Source organism: Amphiura filiformis, chromosome 20, assembly GCF_039555335.1.
Source record: "Amphiura filiformis chromosome 20, Afil_fr2py, whole genome shotgun sequence".
NCBI classification, from domain to species: domain Eukaryota; kingdom Metazoa; phylum Echinodermata; class Ophiuroidea; order Amphilepidida; family Amphiuridae; genus Amphiura; species Amphiura filiformis.
Genome location: NC_092647.1, coordinates 24,060,907 through 24,080,629, shown reverse-complemented (window position 1 = coordinate 24,080,629; position 19,723 = coordinate 24,060,907). Strand labels below are relative to the sequence as shown.

Sequence of the window (19,723 nt, the reverse complement as noted above, 5' to 3'; positions counted from 1 at the left end):
ACGGAATTAAGTTTATCCGTGCTCTCTACCATAGTAACAAAATGCAACTACCATGATTACGTACATGTACAACAAAACCAAGACAAATGTTATTTCGCATTATTAAATCAATAATGTCAGGTTTGGAAAGATTACATGTTAAATAATACATGTAGAACAAAGGACCCGTTGACTTGAAATTGTAGAGGGAAATTTGAATTCAAATAGAAATGGTGCTGGTGCAATATCCGTACACTCGTAATTTGAAACCTGATGTTTTTCACCAATAATAGGAAACATAGCCCTATTACAGCTCGCAATATAAAATTATTTAAATGTCGGTAAGTATTTAATGTTAATTGTATTTATTTATCAATTCATCTTATTTTCATTTTTAAATAAACATGCGCAATTTATGTTGATCTGAAAGAGTTTTAGGGCAGTTGAGTAAGCAAAATGCTGTAGAACAGATAGTTTGAATGAAATACTCATCCGTGTGCAACATCGTTTTTGGTGTGTTTTCTAAGAATGTACTTTTCTTCAAAACCATTAGAAGTAAAGACATGATTTTTTCACCAATAATAGGAAACATACTATCCTGTTATAGCTTACAAACACAAATTATTTAAATGTCGGTAAGTATTTAATTTGAATTTTTTTAGTTGGGTACAGTTCATTTTAAATCACCCTGTACTGCACAAAACACTCAAAAAACGGAAGTTCAGATCAAGGACGAGGAAACTATTTTGTGAGACCGTTTCAAAATTTTGATATTTGACCTCTTGGATAAATACAAAATATTAAGAGGATACCTTTATGCGCGTATTTTTTTGGGGGGGGGAGCTTTGGGGGCGCCAGCCCCCCGGGGTCAAAATAGGGGCGGCCAAAACGAAGGGGCGGCGGAAGAAAAGGGCGGCAAAAAGAGGGACGACGGAAGAAGAAGGGGCGGCAAAAAGAGGGGCGATGGAAGAAGAAGGGCGGCAAAAAGAATTAGTAAAGAATAAAGGGCGGAAAATTTTTTTAAAGAATAATTTTTTTTTTTTTTCACATTTTCAAACCACCGAAAAAAATGGGTCAACCTTTTCGGGCTGTCGAGGAAGGGGCGGCACAATTTAATTTTCTTCAGCCCCCCCGGATAGGAGCGGCCACGGTACGCTACTGGTGGAATAAATACACTATACTCCAAAAATTAAAGGATCAGACTTTTCAAAAACAATATTAACATTGTTATTAAATAGACCTTATTCACTAATGTTCAGGCTACAGAACATTTTGCATTACGTACTGAAGCTCCATGGCACTGAAAAACAATTTAGTCATCTTCATTAGAAGAAAAGAAAGAACTGTCAATTTCTGATCCTTTGAATATTTTGAGTATAGTGTATAGCGGTTGTATATACCATGTATAGGCCTACTACTTAATATAAATATGACAAGGCATGCCCATATACAAATGTACATGTGTTTTGTAAAAATTAATGTCAGTAAATATTAACAACAAACACATTTTATACAAATAAAATACTTAAAAATTATACAAATTCTCTATTGAAAATGTAGGCCTATATAGTTCAATACAAAATATAGGCTAAAGACCAAAATTCCATATCGCATGTTGTTATGCCCGGCCGAGACTCGCCTCCCTCTCCCTCCCTGATGGTAGTGTCTAAGTGTGATGTGCCCTGAGTAATTTGATTTAATTTAATTATTTAACTTTGTTTACAAGCTGAAAGTATTTCACGAGATGGGAAACCCCCTTGTATTTTGGAATTCCCCCAAATTATTGTAAACAAAGTCAGATCTATGTTTGGAACTTGGAAAGCCCCAGTTCATTGTTGCACCATCAGGAAAACCCCCCAGGAAGTGATGTAATGTGAAAGGTGAATGTGTATAATTAATCTTGGGAAATCCCAAGATTGCAGCAATGTTGTGAAAATGTGATTGAAGTAATGGTTTATTAATAGATGATGGGTTTTTTGCATGAGTACTGATATAAAAAGCTTGAGGCTTTTGTTGGGACTTTACAGAATGCCATGGGAGATTGAAAACTCCACATGTGTGTGATGGTATTAATGCATAAAAAAAGAAGTACATTTTAACCAGTTTATATAGCCAATAATTGAGCTAATTTTAATACAGCAACGAAGAAGACAGCGAGCATACAAAAGTGCTCTTCCTCATCAAAGGATTAAAAGTTCTTCTGTCAAATTGCTGGAGTTTGCTGGGTTTGTGAAGGCCACGCATCTGTCAAGAAACAGTGGAGCTGTGTTAAAGAAACCGGTTCCCTGGAAAAAGAGTGATTGGTGAAAGAAACACCATTTTTGGAGAAAGCAGCGCAAGGAGATATATTTGAGGAGAAAGCAGTGCAAGGAGATATATTTGTGGAGATAACAGCGCAAAGGAGATTGGAGAAAGCATCATCATTTTCGTATGAGGATTTTATACGCAAGGATTTACAAGCGCAAGTGTACACTGGACTTCGCAGGACAAGCGAATAAGGATATATTACATCAGTCGTCCAGAACATTGCAAGAACTCTAGGATCACCAACAAGAAGACAGCTGGTTAAGTAGTCATAGAGTAAAACTGTCATTGTGTGATTTTATTGTATATGCGATATTGTTATTATATGTACCAATCATACTTTGTTTTCAATTAAAGACTTAGATTTTGTTAGCTTAAATAAACAGTGTATTTGTGTTGTGCATTCGTGTGAGTTCGGGTAAAAGGTGATTTTGGCCTTGAGTCAAGTACGACTCGTAACAGTAGTGTATAGCGTGATTTATCGGGGTATCAGGTATTGGATCTGACTGAGGGGCGTCGGCCGTTTTTCGGTAATTGATGGACATGCGAAAATGACTATACGCCACTGATGCATTTTCGTTAAACTATACTGCACACACTGTTCAGATGACGAAACTGTTTTGTGAGACCGTTTCAATATTGCGGTTGTTCATTATTATACCTTGCTTTAATGGATATACAAAATATTGTTCAGGATACCTTATACGGGAATACATATAATTCTACACTACTCCAAAAAATTAAAGGATCAGACATAACTTATTTGTTAGCATTTTTAAAAAACAACATTAACATTGTTAATCAGATCTAGATAGGCTTATAGTGAATTTCATTCACTAATGCTCAGGTTACAGAACATTAATTTTGCATTATATGTAGTGAAGCCCCGTGACTCTGAAAGACAGAATTTTCAATTTCTGATCCTTTAAATATTTTGAGTAGTGTATATAGCTGTGTAGGCTATGCTGTTTTGAGTGAGGATGTCCATTTTGAGTCCGAAGATCATCCCATATTATCCGAGCACGGTAGTCTGATCAGGTAGGTATGATGTGCACCAAAAATGCCGTGAGAGAACGCTAAGAATAAGATCATGCTTTTAGCGTTTTACGTTTACTGAACTGAGCCTTTGCGTTCTTGATTTGCACGCTCAACAAGAGTTGGCATGCGCACTACGTCCACTATCACTCCGATGAAGCATAACCCTAAGGTAAATAAATAGAGGAACCCATATTTATACCGACCAAGATAAAAATGATGCATGCCAAAAATGCCACAGGGAATGCCAAAAATGTACGCCTCAATCGTTTTGCAGTCCCATATATCCTGACGTTTCATTTCTGTCATTGAAGTTCCACTGCGGAGAAGCTCGATTTCTGCATTTGCTTGATTGACAAGAGTTGACATGCGAAAGATGTCTGATACCCAACCAACTAGGAATAGACCTGCGGTTAACTGGTAAGCAAGGCGATACCAAGGCCTACCAAGGTACTGGTGTTGAATACCTGCAATGAACGAAATAGCGGTCATTAGATAGACTGTGTGTTCCATATCTGTGGTGGCACACTAATACCCAGAGGATGATTTAAGCACTTCCCAGCAAGTCTTGCGGTTAGCACTGGTTAGCACAGCTGTGTGAGTGAACATGACACCACTGCCCGCCCACTGCATACACACGTGCATGGTGAAATTTGAATTTTGACAGATATATTTACACTAAAAACACCTTCCAAAGGTTGGTCGATTTCACATTTTATGTTATCTACAGAAGGTGTGAATTATCCTTCATGCATACATCACTTTAGATCTGAAACCGACCAAGTAATAATGACACACGGGCAATTCTAAAACAACATCTTTTGCACAGAGTTCAATGGGATTTGAAAAGTAAAGTGGCAGTTGAAACTCGAGTGATAACACTTTTACAGTGCATGATGGGGCTTCCTTAAATCATCCTCTGACTAATACCCATCTATTTACTACAGTTGGTGGCACAATTGTGACGTGTCATGTCAAAAGGAGGCACTTTTGGGCAGGATCGTAAATGGAGAAATAGCCAAAAATCTGCCCGGGGTGATTTTTTCACAATTTGGGTTTGTTGCGAATTTGTGATGTTATTAATGTTAAAAATATTGTCTGAGACCGGAATATAACTGGCATCTTGAATTGTTTGAGACTTTTTTCAAGGTAATTGCTACTCTTATTAACATTGTCAATAATATTTTTAAAGGCCGATATCTCAATTTCCAATTTCATAATACCATAACTTACGAACTCAATATCTTCGCTTGGGAATGTCCGATTTCATTGGGGAAAACGGCGTTGTGGCGAAAAATATCTCTAGGCCTATATTTAAGATATGTAGAAACCTCAAAATTGATAACATGCCCAAAAGTGTCTCCATTTGACATGACACGTCACAACTGGTCTTAGATTTTGCGCAGGCCTCTGATCTTTTCAGTGACCCAATATACTCACTCTGTTTCTTAAGTGGAATAGGCCTATTTCATTCGCTTGTGAAATTCATATCACGCGCATTTAATATGGAGAAAAATTCTCAGAAACCATGAACGTCACCCATATTAGCCATAGGCCTATATTGTAATGCATCTTTATATAATTTGATTGAAATCCCTCCTACTCGGCAATTATTTCTAAAAGGTAATCAGGCTGCCGCGGCCTGTGCATTAATTTAAAGGCCATATCATTCAGCGATTTGCTCATTCTTGTTGTAAAAATCAAAAGACCAAACATTTACCAGTTATGAGGTCCAAAAGTTTCCATAATTCCATGGTTAATTAAGACCAACCAAAAATAGGACATGTTACACAATTTACTGTAGAAATTAATAGCTACATATGCCTAGGCCTAGTATTTGAAATAACATGGCCAGAAATGGGAGTTGACGAAAAATGTCCAGTTGTTTTTCTAATGTTCTCCATTTAAAACAGCATATTCCCCCTCATGGCCCAAATAAACAAATGTGGGTCATGGGTACAATATTGAACAGTCCCCGAACGGGGCCCGAACGGTCCCCAACTTACCAATAATTCCTAATGGATTTAAAGTGAGTATCCATGCATCCCGGAGTGTACGCGAACGTAACATAGGCTGGTATCTCAAGCCTGCTTCACTACACCCGCTACAACGTGCCTCGTACTCAGACCCCGCATTGGTTTCCTTAACAATACTTGGTAAACAGAAGCCGTCAACAATCCAGCCGATTCCAAAATAACCTAACGTACACATGTACACAATCCCCATAAACCAGTGGTCCAAGTACATACGGTGAAGACCAAAAATGCCCAGAGGAAACCAGAATATGTAAGCCATGGCGAGACTTTTATTTTTCTGTTCACAAAGATGATTGCCACTGGTTCCATTTTCAGCATACGATGATGATTTATTTGATGCCATGTTGTTTAAATTGATGAGATAAAATGATTTAGAATACGGTCAAACCGGTGGTCCAGGCTACGCGTGCTGATGAATAAATTCTCAATGCACTGACCGTAATTTATAAGCTTTTCTCACGCTTGCTTGTTTACATAATCGTATTCAACAGCGGGAAGTGACGTCGTCGTCGTCAATGAATTATTCATTGTCAATCGTCCCGTGATTATTAATAAACGAGGTCACAATAAAACAAGCACTGTCTTTAAAAAGACAACGCTATAGATGATGATCATAAAATAATGATAATAAATAATAAAATAAAATAATAAGATCTATTTATTTATTAATTTAAAATTTATTTAAACGGTCAAATAAGGTACCGTACATTGTTCAATACCAGGGCCTACAAACGTGTATAAATTATGCCCGTAACATAAGCCTTAAAAACTCAAGTTTGTCATCGGATTTCCCCCTTGAAGAGGCAAAATTGATGTTGAATATATCAATTCAGTATTTCATTAATTCGAGGGTGTTATTTTTTATCCACATATATACAGATAGAATAATGACTTCCTCCATGGTTTTAATCTAATCAGTGTACACAGACCTTCAACATTGGGTCCCTTTCAACACTGGGTCCCTTATAGACAACGTTATAGATGAAGATCATGAATAATATTAATAAATAAATAAAATAAAATAATAAGATATATTTATTTATTCAAAATAACTGTAATTTTGTCAGTAATGTCAAATAAAACCACATTAAATATTCATTTCATGACACCCCCATATAAGCATGTCAAAATTATGTCCCTTGCATCATGTAGGCCTACATCGAATAGGAGATTGGGGCAACCCTCTTCCAATTAAAGTATCGCATAATTACGAGGCGAATCAGAATGTGTCACATGTCACGAGTGCCTGAATCACTGTGACGTAGGGTATCTAAATAACAAAAAGCTACACATTTGCACGATTTGCACGTAAACATCGATTTATGAATCATGATCATATGAAGCTGTCATCAAGTGATGGTGACTTTGCATCGATTATATCGATGCGGGGGCAGTCGATGCATGCAAAATAATGTTATTGTGAATTTCCCTTGATATTTTACGGTCGTGTTTTTGATTCTGATGAATATATCACCTTTTATCGCGAATTCACGATAGCTATAATTGATTTAGGCCAAGTAAAATAAATAACATGTAGACCTATCATCCCCACCGTTCATCGAATTTTGAAGATTTTCAAATATTTTTGTTATTTGCTCCCTACTTTGTTTCTGAAATTGTTATGAAGCAAAAAGATGTACAAAAGTTGTTGGTTATCTATCATTTCATCAGTTCATTGCAAATACTGATAACACTCAAGTAATGGGTATATGGCTTTGGGCTTTCAGAAAATAACAACAAATTTAGGGGCCTTCCCGTTTCTATGATGTGTCAAAACCGTCCTCCTGACTCTCGCGATAAAATTGACCAATTTGGTATGACCATCTTCCTTTTGGCCTGTTTTAGACCAAAACCAACCAAATAATTGCAGTTTGGTAACATACGGTATCGAATTATCATGTAGTTGCAGCTCCTCCCGGAAATTTTGACCGGTACGCCCCCGGGGAGCACTCAACTTTGGAGGTGACGCGTATGTATACTGTTAAGACCCCTTTTTCAGCATCGCTGTCACCCAAAGACCCCATATTTTTTACGAACACATGCTCGCTCCGCGCTCTGTCACCCGAAGACCCCCTATTTTTCCATTTGATCTGCAACAGCAACTTTCATTTATCACTGATTTTGTTACTTATTTTGAAAAAATAAAGAAATTTGAAGCCATTTAGAACTAGAAATTCGATTTTCGAGGTTTTTGTGTCGCTGTTTTGGTTCTCACCCAAAGATTCCATTTAAAAAAAAGGTCATGTTCTCACCCAATGACCCCATATTTCTTACATTTTGCTCTCACCGAATGCCAAAAATCATGCTCTCACCCAATGACCCCATATTTTTTACATGTTGCTCTCACCGAATGCCCCTTAGTGCGAAAGCGCCAGCCCTACACCTATATCCTTTTCAAATTGAAGTGCCCCCCCCCCCCCCGGGCGGGGGGTACGCCACTGCATATGGATGATAACGCTGTTCAACATGTTCAAAGCTAAAACTTTTCCAAATCACATGCTTGCAACATACAGAGTGAAATGGGGCAAGTCATCCGAGGTCAAATGTCATCAAGGGGTTAAACTTTAAACTTCGCCCGAATCCTTGGTATGAGGGGGACATGTAAGAAGTAAAGTCGAGGACATCCGTGTTCCTGGCGGTGGAAATGGAAATTCACAATACTTTTAAGTGCATTTGCTTACAAATGCTACAATTAATGGCACTTATGGAAATTTTACATTAATTTAAAGAATTTAAATATGACTTAAAAAAAAAAAAAAAGAGTATAACACAACGGGCTTAACAAATCAGTATAAACTATATATGGACTAATATCATTGTGTACATTCCAAATATCAAGTTCATTTTCCAATTTAATATACTAATGTACTATGTGGAGTGGTAAAGAAATTGTATTTTTTAGGTATGTTTAATTGGAATCAACCTGTAAAAACTTGACAGATTTGCAATCCTGACAATGTTTTCTAAATAATCAGAAATTCAAAAAAGGAGCCTCTGATTTTGGACAAATTGCAAGATGTGACATAATTGGGGTCCCATCTCACAAAACATGACCATAAGTAATTAATTGTATTTGTTTTCCACAAAATGTTACTTTTTATTAGATCAGATATCCCTAAATTCGTTATTTCATTCCATCACCTATAGGTATAATTATAGCCACCGATGCACTCGACTCTCCTCCTCCGCCCACGCATTGGTTTCCTTAACAACATTTGGCAAGCAGAAGCCATCAACAATCCAGCCAATTCCGCAATATAAACCGAGAGTAAACATGTACAAAAACCCCATAAACCAGTGGTCCAAGTACATACGGTGAAGACCAAATATGCCTAAAGGAAACCATACCATGTAAGCTGTGGCTAGACTCTTCCTCTTCTTCTCATCATTCGATGATGTGCCCTTGCTTTCATTTTCAGCGTACGATGATTTATTTGATGCCATGGTTTTTTTTAAATGATGAGATACTTAGTACAATGATTTAGAATATGGTCAAACCAAGCCAAGCTAAATACTTGTATAAGAGAAGATGAGAAAGTTTCCTGGTGTACAACGTGCAGGTGAATTTCATTATAGGAAAGTCTTCAGTTGTAGATGTCGTCCTTGCTCTGTTTACCATGTTTACGTTCTTATTCAGATAGAACGTTATGTCATCGTCAATAAAACGTCAGTCGTCCCGTGTTTATTTAGTACCGAGGTTAAGGGCTCTGATAGTGACGTTTTTACGTATTTTGAAACGACTTTGCATAACGATAGAGTGTGATCAGTTTTGCGTTCTGAGTGTTTGCACAGGTGAATACTGAATACAGAAAATTCTGAGTATTTCCTTCTGAATTGAAATATTTTGAGGGAATTGAGGAATATGATAACAACGTTTGCACACTGGCAATTTTTGTGGGACATGAGAGCACATCAGACATACCGAATTGACTGAATTTTGAATATATACGAGGAATCGTGATCATTTTGATAATATTAAACAAATTTAGTCTTTCGAGCTTGAACTTCATCATAAAATTTTACATTAAATATAAACGTATACATTTCTAGAAATTTTGCACTATATAGGAAATGTATTTTTTCTGTCACGGTGCCAATAGAGTCAAAACCACAGAATTAGAGAAGAAACACACCTCGGCTTGGGGAATAGGCCTACTGGCCAACGTCCAGGCACTGTTGCCGTCACATTGTCTGTTTTGCCTACGATATTATTAACTGTTGCCGCAATAAAATGACGTTGACCGCCATCGTCTGAGTCGACTTCACAAGAAGTAGGCCCTCTCCGAATTACCATCACGGAACCAGTTTCCATTAATGCTTGTTTCGCTAAATAGCGGTGGCGCTGTTTATTTTTAAAATATAAAACCAGGCGGTATAAGACAATACTCGTTTAATGTCAACCCTAATAATAATTACATAATTTATTATATTATTGTAAGAAAAACAGACGGCAACTCTGCCCAGACGTTGATTTTTTTTAAGTAGAGATGATAATTACATAAATGTATTTGGAAATGATGCAAGGAATCCAACTAGCACGGTAGATATCTTGAAAAATTAGTAGTTTTTAAGAAAAGCACCAGATTTGATTTTCATACCAATTCTTTTGTTTCAGTCCACCATAACAACTTGACTTAAATATCGAAATTGGCGAAAATTGGTATTTGTGTTCTAACACAAAACTAGTAACGGTTTTCTTAAATGTTAAAATTGTTCTTCGTTTAAACAATTGGGTCAACAAGGATCAAAATTTGCCTTTTGTTTTCAATTTTGACCCAAATTTAGGATAGGCCCCCTATTTAAAGGTATATTTTAGAAAATTCAAAAATGTGATAAAATTGTTTCTAGTTTTGTGTTTTTAGAACACACATCATGCAATTTTCATCAATTTGGATATTTAAGGTAAGTTGTTATGGTGGACCGAAAAAAATTGGCATGAAAAATAAAATCAATTTTGACGCTTTTTTCAAAAACTGTTGATTTTGCATAAATCTGCCATGCTAGATGGATTTCTTGCATCATTTCCTTTCTGAAAATGTATACTTTTATGTACTTTTATGTATCTCTAAAAATCCAAATTTAAAGTTCGCAAACCGGGGGGAGGGCAGCTGTCCCTTTGCCCCCCCCCTCCTCGCCACTGCATCAGACATATCGAATTACATTTTGAAAACGAGGAACGTCTTTCTGAATTCAAATAATGATTATGATTGCCCCCCCCTTTGGGGGGCTTTATCTTCAATATAAAAGGTTAGATTTTCAATTGATGGCAAGCTTTTCATCCCAACTAGGCCTACATACACTTTAAGTATCATAAAGTTTACTTCGAGGACTGTCAAATATCAGAGATATTAAAAAAAACCTCTATAATAAATTGCTATAAAATTTGTATTAGGCCTAGGCCTATATCGCGCATTTCAAAAAATCAAAATTATTTGATATCAGAAGGACATACCTCGTATTCATAATGCAATTCGATATGTCTGATGTGCTCTCATGTCCCAAAAATACTGTGCAAACTGCAAACGTTGCTATCCGATTCCTCAAGGCCCATTCGGTGACTTGCTCATCCAGTGGATTGCAAAATTACCAAAATTCGTATTTTGGTATAATAGATGTGCTATTATAGCCCGGGATTATAGCCTGCTAGTGGTTCAGCCAAAAGCCGTGTATTGAAAGACAAAATAAGGCATTTGCATGAATCTGTAATTTATATCTGACACGGCCTATTTCGGGTTTCAACTTTCTCATGAGCTGCTGTTTTCTTCGTTTTTCGCCAACGTTTTGAATGACATTATCCTTCACCAGTAGGCCTAAAGCAATTTATAAACAATTGCAGATTAATTCGTATCGTAGAATTTGAATTTACACGGCTAGTGTAACAGAACGAAATTACGCTGCTTGTGGCCCATGGACATGGAGCAGGTAATACACATAATCATGCATATATGGTCAATTCCAGCCAAAGCGGGACAAAATTCTCTCTGGGGGCCATTTTGAAAATGTTTTCCTTTTCAATTCTAGACTTATCAAATGAGACAATCATATCTAGTGAATCATCAGGTGGATGTGCCATCGGATTGAAAAATAACTTTTCTTGCTAGACCAAATAAAGTGTTAAATGCGCATATGCATGTTACCCACGAATTCAAGCCTTTTTCACCTGTTGTACGCCATAAAATTTCACTTTCTTTAATATCTTTCAATATTTTATGTGTGACTCATATACACTAGAAATCGGTGAAGACTTTGAACGTAAAAAGAATTTTATTACATATATCTACAAAGAAATATTTTGGTTATTACAAATTTTAAGAAAGAACCAGGTGTACAGTTAAGATTGTGTCAATTCTTCGAACTCTTTCCAAAGTGGCTGTCATTTAACATTACTGTATTATTTCGAAAGATTAGAATAAATGCTTCATATAAATATAAAGTTAGATTTTGTATCTCGTCGCAGGATGAGGATCTCGGATGGATTCGTGGGTAACAGCGTCTGGAAAATAGCATTTCCTAGTATTTTTTTTAATAAAAATAAAAAATACTTTTCCGCATGTCAATAATTCAGGCTGCAATGGCACTAAAATGAATTTTAATCAAAATACAAACTACATGGAATATTTAGAATGGATCATTATGGCATTTTGGGTATAAACATTTTGAGAATAATGCAGTTGCCAAATTCAAACAGACAGAGCAAACAGTTTTATATTATTATTTTAGTAAAATCATTCCATATTTTCATGCAGCAATATTCTATTAACTCGTGTTTGACAGTTCCTATGAACTAAAACATTATCAATACATTGTTAACTATAATTTAAGTAGGGATTCGTGGGTAACCAAAATGTTCGTGGGTAACACATATTTGAAGGTATGTATTGGTAGGCGGCAAAATAAAAAATATTACAGAAGGTTGGAAACCATCATGCGGTTATTCCTCCATTGTGTTTCAATGATTCCCGTTTCTCTAACCAATTGCATTTACCCAAAAAATGGTAATTTAGGATAATCAATCAAAACCTCATGATACAGCTTCAGTGTACCTTCAAGAGAACGCTATTAAACAGGACTGTTTTGGAACCTATTTCGCATGTTTTCAAAATGTTAAGATGCATAAGAAACATATAATTTACGAGTAAATCCTTGGATTCGTGGGTAACGCCGAATTCGTGGGTAAAGCTATAAGTACTATAGTACCGTTTGGGGTTTGCGTTTCTTAGGTGCATAAACTGTAAGTACTGTAAAAATTATAGCATACCCATGGCTTGAATATGTGCTGATTTAAACTTAAAATAAACAATCACCTTGTTTTTCAAGGTTAGCATCTATTCGGGATTCGTGGGTAACAAAAGTTTAAACCGTCGTAGATTATTTTTTTTTTTTTGAACGTATTTTTACGATTCAGTGTCCAAAGTCATTAAATGTTAATTTAAGTTATGGCACTTATATTTGCTGGACTCGTGGGTAACAGTTGATACGTGGGTAACGTCAAATTTGATTTTATGGAATTTTATGGGTAAAACGTATTTGCATAAAATAATCACTTGGACCTCAGAATTATAGAACGAAACTTCGTTTCATGATATAGTCATTTATGGCATATTCACTTAAACATTTTTCAGAACGATCATTTTATTTTTGATACGCGGATAACAAAATTATTAGCCAAATTGACTTAATGGCCTCTAGAGTCCACAAACTTTGGTGGAATTCAATCGTTTTACATATGATGAGAGATCACGCAAACGTCTTTCTAACGGTAATAATTTCATTTTGATTGAAGGACATTCAATGATATATATGGTGCTTTATCTTTGAATTCGTGGGTAACGCCAATTCATTTAAGCCATCATAACTTGTCCCCTGGTATGACTTGCTAGTAAAGGCTTATATGCACAAAGAGAGCATATTGGACGTGACATGATATGCTCCATCAATAACGTGATTTCCTGTATTAATGACATTTTAAAGTGGAAAGTTAACATAGAGAGAATTTTGTCCCGCTTTCGCTGGAATTGACCATATACTGCGCCAATAAAGTATCCTTACAGTTGGAAAAATAATCACAATTTCAAAACTGAACAATATTTGGGTAAGTTTTTTTTTAATAGATGCACTATTTAATCCTGCACATTATGACACCACATTGAATCCAATGTGACTTCAAGAAGCAAAGTTACAAGAATTTGATTAGACGAAGGTCCAAACTGTGACAAACTGGCCTATTCAAAACTCCACAGACTAGACATCTGGTTTGAGAGTGGTGAATGGCTAATTTATGCGTTTGGCTTTAATTTAAAAACAAATGGAATAAAAGAAAACTGAAACAAAAGAACTGACAAATAAAATGAAAGTTATGAAAAATATAGAAAGTAAAACTGAAATAAAAACTGTTTTAAATAACGCTTCATTGAAGAAACTGTGTTGTCTCTTTGTTTCGCTTGTTGGAATCTTTTTACGCCTTGTATAGGCCAGTTTGTCACTTTTAAAATTGGACCCTCGTCTATTCAATTGCTTGTAACTTTACTTCTAGAGGTCACATCGGATTCAATGTGGTGTCATAATGTGCAGGATTAGATAGTGCATCTATTAAAAAAACAAATTTACCCAAATATTGTTCATTTTTTGAAATTGTGATTATTTTTCCAACTGTAAGGATACTTTATTGGCGCAGTATATAACTCGCAAACGCAAAACCGGAATCAACTGAAATTTTGGAAGGGTTTTTTTCTTGGATATCAACTGAAAATGTTATAAAAAAGAGGATGCTAGGATCACATAATAGGGCCTACTCCTTTAAAGTACTCAGTCATAAAAACAATAGCCAGAAAAGCGAATTTACTGACAACATTTTATTCCAAATTCGCAATAATTTCTGATACGCCATTAAGGGCTGGGGTATGAACGTTTGGACAGTATTTATTTTGGGACATTAGAGCACATCAGACATATCGAATTGCATTCTGAATACGAAGAATGTCATTCTGATATCAAATAATTTTGGTTTTTGAAATTCACAATTTAATACACATTTTATGGCAAATCATTAAAATTGATATTTTTGATATTTAACAGTACTCGAAGTAAACTTTATAAATCTGATGATTTATACTTAACGTTTATGTAGGTGGGATGAAATGCCGACGATCAATGGAAAATTTTGACCTTACATATAGAAGATATTGATTTTTGTGCCCAAAAAACCAAAAAAAATTAGGTCTTTTTGGTAAAAAAATCTATATCTTCAATATGAAAGGTCAAAATTTTCAATTGACCGTCGGCATTTCATCCCACCTACATAAACGTTAAGTATATATCATTAGATTTATATAATTTACTTCGAGGACTGTTATATATCAAAAATTTGAAAAATATCAATTTTTTATAATTTGTCATAAAATTGGTATTATATTGTGATTTTCAAAAATGAAAATTATTTGATATCAGAAAGACATGCTTCGTATTCAGAATGCAATTCGATAGGTCTGAGGTGCTCTCATGTCCCTCAAAAAATACTGTCGAAACGCAATAAACGCTCATTTTAGATCCCTTAATAAATTAAAGCTTGCTATAAAATTACATTATTAACCGATATTTCACAATGAGGGAGCGGTCGTTATTTGCGCCAGGGGGGAGTGGGCATTTTGGGGGGTCTTGAGGTGGGAACGCAAAAATTTTTGTTGAACCAAAAGGGGGGGTGTTAAAAGTTTTAAATAGAGTAATTCAGGAAAACAAGGGGGGAATCCGAAAATTTTGTGCGAACGCGAGGGGAGAACGCGAATTTAATTTTTTTGTCGATATTTTTTCCAAAACACCCATTACCCCCCTGCCGTAAATAACGATCAGTCCCTGATGGTGAAAAAATAATGCATCATGATCATTAAATAATACAAAATACATTAAGCAAGTAACAAAATAATGCAAATTATTAAAGTTTTCTTCAACATACATAATATACAGTGTGGAATATAATAGGCCTAGGGTGTCCCAAAAGTCTCTTTACATTTGTGAACCATCTCTCACTATAGTATTATGTTGGAATTATGTGCAGCAAGTTTTCAAAAATGCTTTTTGAATAAACAAAATTATTAATACGTTTTATGCCCTTTACATAATTCTTATAACCTTTACCCAACCTTTTCTATACAACGTTTGGTGTTTGCTGTGCACCCATTTATATCGACACAAAACATACAACAATTCATGACAAGAAACTATTGCCTTGTACTATTGATCTAGAGCGTCAACAAGGCCAAGGGATCGGATATTATTATTTTAAAAACTATTAGGGTGGGTTTTTTTTTTTTTTTTGGGGGGATGTATATTTCCAATACGAAAGGCTAAAATTTTCAAATGTACACTTTAAATAAATTTATCATTGGATTTATGTAGTTTGCTTCGAGTACTGTTACATATCAAAAATTATTTGATTGACCTAACTTAACTTGACTGCTAAAAGAACAGTGCATTATAAATGTTCATAACATTTTTTATTTAACAGAATAGTAGTTTCAATAACTTTCAAACTTGATCAACGTGTTCCTAATGACTTCCAGACAATTTTTTGCATAATTAATTAGCTCGCCCCCTAATTTACATAATTAATTAGAATTTATGTAAATTAGCGCAAATTAAGCAAATATGCATATTAGATGGAGGTTACACAATATAATTATTAGAACATTATTAGGAACACTAAAATAAAAGTACCCATATTTGGCAAAATAGGCAAAAATTACATATTCATGAGTTTTTTCAGTCATATTAGCTCATTAACATATTGATAAGATAAAACAAAATATAAATTGATACAATTATTATGACAACCGTGTGTCCGATTTGCTTCAAACGAAATGCATATTGGTCAGTGTAATCCCCCTCAGACACCCCTGCGTTTTCGCTTCTGTATTGGACACTCGTACACTTTATGTTTTAGACAATAACAATATTAGGTTCAGCTTCAATTGGGTCTCCATTTTCACATATTTCATAACTTTTTCTAACTAAAAGTTTACACAATAATAGTGTCAAAATCGCCCGTGCACCAAATGGCTTCAATTGGGCCTATAAGTCCATTTCGCAAAATTTTATGAATTCTCAGACACCCCCTGCGTATGCATAAAGAAGTATCCTTTTCGCTTCTGCTTTAGACACTCGGCACTTTTATGGGTGCTACACCCCTTGATAAAATTGTGATTAATATTATGGCACGCCACACCGGACAAAAAACGGCGAGACTTAAAAAATGACGTCCAGTTTGAAAAATGACGCCGAGAATGAAAAAAATGACGTCGAGAATGAAATGATAACGTCGAGTTTTAAAATACGACGTTGAGTTCAAAACGATGACGTTGAGATTGTAAAACCAACGCCGAGTTTGTAACGCCGAGTTTCTTCGCGTCCAGATTTTTTTCGCGTCCAGATTTTTTCGCGTCGAGAAGCGCCCTCTATAGTTTCTGATTGGCCATGTTGACATGGTCCAAATAGCTAGTCATTTTCAATATCTGCAATGGCGGAAATAAAAGAATATGGTGAGTGTGGCAAATCTTATGAGTGAGATTCAGAGGACAGACATTGATTCCGAGGTTATTTCCGTGGAAAGACCAGGAAGAATATGGTAGAAGAGCATTTGTGTAATTAAGTTACGACCTTTCTAGCTGTATACTTGCCATAGTCAGTTCAATGGAATGACTCTTATGTCGTGTGAAATTTAAATAACCAGCATAACATGATATAAGGTGTACCAGAAATACCCTGGTGAATGAATTTGGTCATAAGTCAAGAAATAGACATCGGAAAAATGTAAAAAGCGGCGTTTAGCTCATTGTATTGTGCATCATATTATTATAATATTATTATGTACGCAAATTATATTTGATTCGGTTGACTGTTTGTGAAGAAATGAGCGATTAGGGCCTACATAATCATGATAATGCCCGCATCAATGCAATTCCCGCGAGGAAGTGACACGTATGTAGGGCCATTAAGACTCCCTTTTTCAGCATCGCAGTCACCCAAAGACCACATATTTTTTTTATTATCACATGCTCTGTCACCCAAATACTCCTTATTTTTTCCTTTTGATCTGTCACCCAAAGACCCTTATACATGTATATCCATTTGAACAGCAACGAGTCATCTATCACTGATTTTGTTACTTATTTTGAAATAACAAAGCCATTTGAAGCCATTTAGAACTAGAAATTCAATTTTCGAGGGTCTCGTCTGAAGACCCTATTTTAAAAAGGTCATTCTTACCCAATGCCCCGACTAATTTAGATCCAAACGGTCCGTCTGTCACCCAATGACCCCATATTTTGTACATTTTGATCTCACCAAATGCCAATATGTATGCTCTCACCCAATGACCCCATATTTTTTATATTTTGCTCTCACCAAATGCCCCTTACTGTGAAAGTGTCAGCCCTATACACCTATATCCATTTCATATTGAAGTGCCCCCCCCCCCAGCTTTTTCATACTACTCATGCACCCCTTCCTTATAAAGATTGTATATCTCATTAAATTTAGTCCTCTCATAATCCAACGGTGTTATGTTAGTCCTGCTTTAAGCAGTCGCGGTGGAAACAATAACATCTAGGGGGGGCTAGTAGGGGGACGAGCATTCCGGTTTCGCTGATGGGACTTTTTGTGCGCACGAAAATATTTCAATTTTGGACTATTTTAGCCCTAGATGAACGTGCGTTTTGCTATTTGATGGGTCATCGCGCACGAAGCGCGTACAATTGTGCAATTTTACCCATTTGGGCCAAAAAAAGGTGCTAAAAAGGAAGATGCACATGGGAATTATTACTTTGTTTCTTCTATTATGATTTTTAGGGGGACGTGTTCAATGTGTTCTAGCCAATTTACAGTGTAATTGTTGATACTTTGTTTAAAACTTTTGCATTCATTATTCAGGACAATATTTAAAGTAACATTTTGTCCGGGAAAACTTTGATTTCTGCAACAAACTTATTGAACAGATTAAACTTATTAACAGATTATTTAAAGAACGAAAAGGATTTTACCAAAATATAAAGCCCATTGGCATGTACTTTGTTTGAATTTTTGATATTGGCAACCTTAATGAATATAATAAGTTTATATTCATTATGAGCGATAATGAGAATGATGCCATCACCGATCTTGCTAATTTCATTCATTCTGCTTAAAAAACGTTCTTTAAACATGTTAAATAATGATAGTTAATTTCTCATGTTCATAATAATATGTTGTATTCTCTATGTTCGATCCTGTATTTTCATTTATTGTCTAGTTTGACTTATACCTGCTTTGTTTGGGTGATTGTCTATGAAATGCTGATTCTGATTCTGAATGAACTTTCTTTCAAACTTGAAATGAAGTGATTGATTCATGCGTTATATAATCGCTAATTTATTCCCAATCATTCAACCGATTCAAGTAAAATCATCGTATTATATGGACTATACGCTGTTTTTTAAATATTTGGATTCTGATGCCTATTTCTCAACTTAGGTCCAGTTTTTTTTTTCTGGGACACCCTGTACACTCCCCAGAGCCAATTGGTCAAACATGAATTATCACTCAAATTATTGTAACAGGTATGAATTTCATGTTTTGTCTTATGTTGCCTCCATACCCAATGTGTCTTTGTTAACCCATTTTGACCCTACCTGCCACCCATACCTAACATTACATCACTGACCTTGCCCATTTCCTGTCCTATCCTTGCAAATTGACCTGGTAACCATGGTAACCCACCCATACTATGTGCTTTTTCATGTGCTAGGCAGTTCTGCACTGACCTCCACCAAGTCAAGACCATGCTGATTCAACCATAGATAAGGAGACACTATCACTATCATGGACTTAACAAACACGCATAGCAATTACCTACAATGAAACATGAACAATATACTGCCAATTATCACAGCTCAAGTGCTATCTTTATCGTTGTTGTTTCTTTCAAATGTGAATAATATTAGTAAATAATCAATAAATTGCATGGTTTATAATAATTACTAGTATTGAGATATAATATATACAGAAAGACTATAGAGGGCGCTTCTCGGCGCGAAAAAATCTGGACGCGAAAAAAATCTGGACGCGAAAAAACTCGACCCGTTACAAACTCAGCGTTGGTTTTACAATCTCAACGTCATCGTTTTGAACTCAACGTTGTATTTTAAAACTCGACGTTATTATTTCATTCTCGACGTTATTATTTCATTCTCGACGTTGTTTTTTATTCTCGACGTTAATTTTTTTTATTCTCGGCGTCATTTTTCAAACTGGACGTCATGTTTTAAGTCTCGCCGTTTTTTGTCTTGTCTCGCGTGCCATATATTTTTGCATTTTTCTCAAAAAATCATAACACACTGGTA

At 35.6% G+C, this 19,723-nt stretch overlaps 1 protein-coding gene across 1 annotated transcript; it reads right to left on the bottom strand.

Annotated features, from left to right (window-relative positions):
- Window positions 1-2,922: 2,922 nt before the first annotated feature.
- Window positions 2,923-8,798, bottom strand: LOC140142949 (uncharacterized). The gene is made up of 3 exons (XM_072164977.1): window positions 8,518-8,798; window positions 5,325-5,737; window positions 2,923-3,785 (listed from the first exon to the last, which is right to left on the bottom strand). Exons 1-3 carry the CDS (start codon window positions 8,796-8,798, stop codon window positions 3,394-3,396), a joined length of 1,086 nt encoding a protein of 361 aa, XP_072021078.1. The 3' UTR covers window positions 2,923-3,393.
- Window positions 8,799-19,723: the final 10,925 nt, after the last annotated feature.

Bases quoted from the DNA above. Each gene is read 5' to 3' on its own strand.
- LOC140142949 (XM_072164977.1), bottom strand. From the start codon at position 8,798: ATGGCATCAAATAAATCATCGTACGCTGAAAATGAAAGCAAGGGCACA. The intron at 5,738-8,517 runs GTGGCTATAATT...ACCACCGGTTTG, and splicing joins GAGGAGAGTCGAGTGCATCG to ACCGTATTCTAAATCATTTT. The intron at 3,786-5,324 runs GTAAGTTGGGGA...CGTTCATTGCAG, and splicing joins AAATCCATTAGGAATTATTG to GTATTCAACACCAGTACCTT.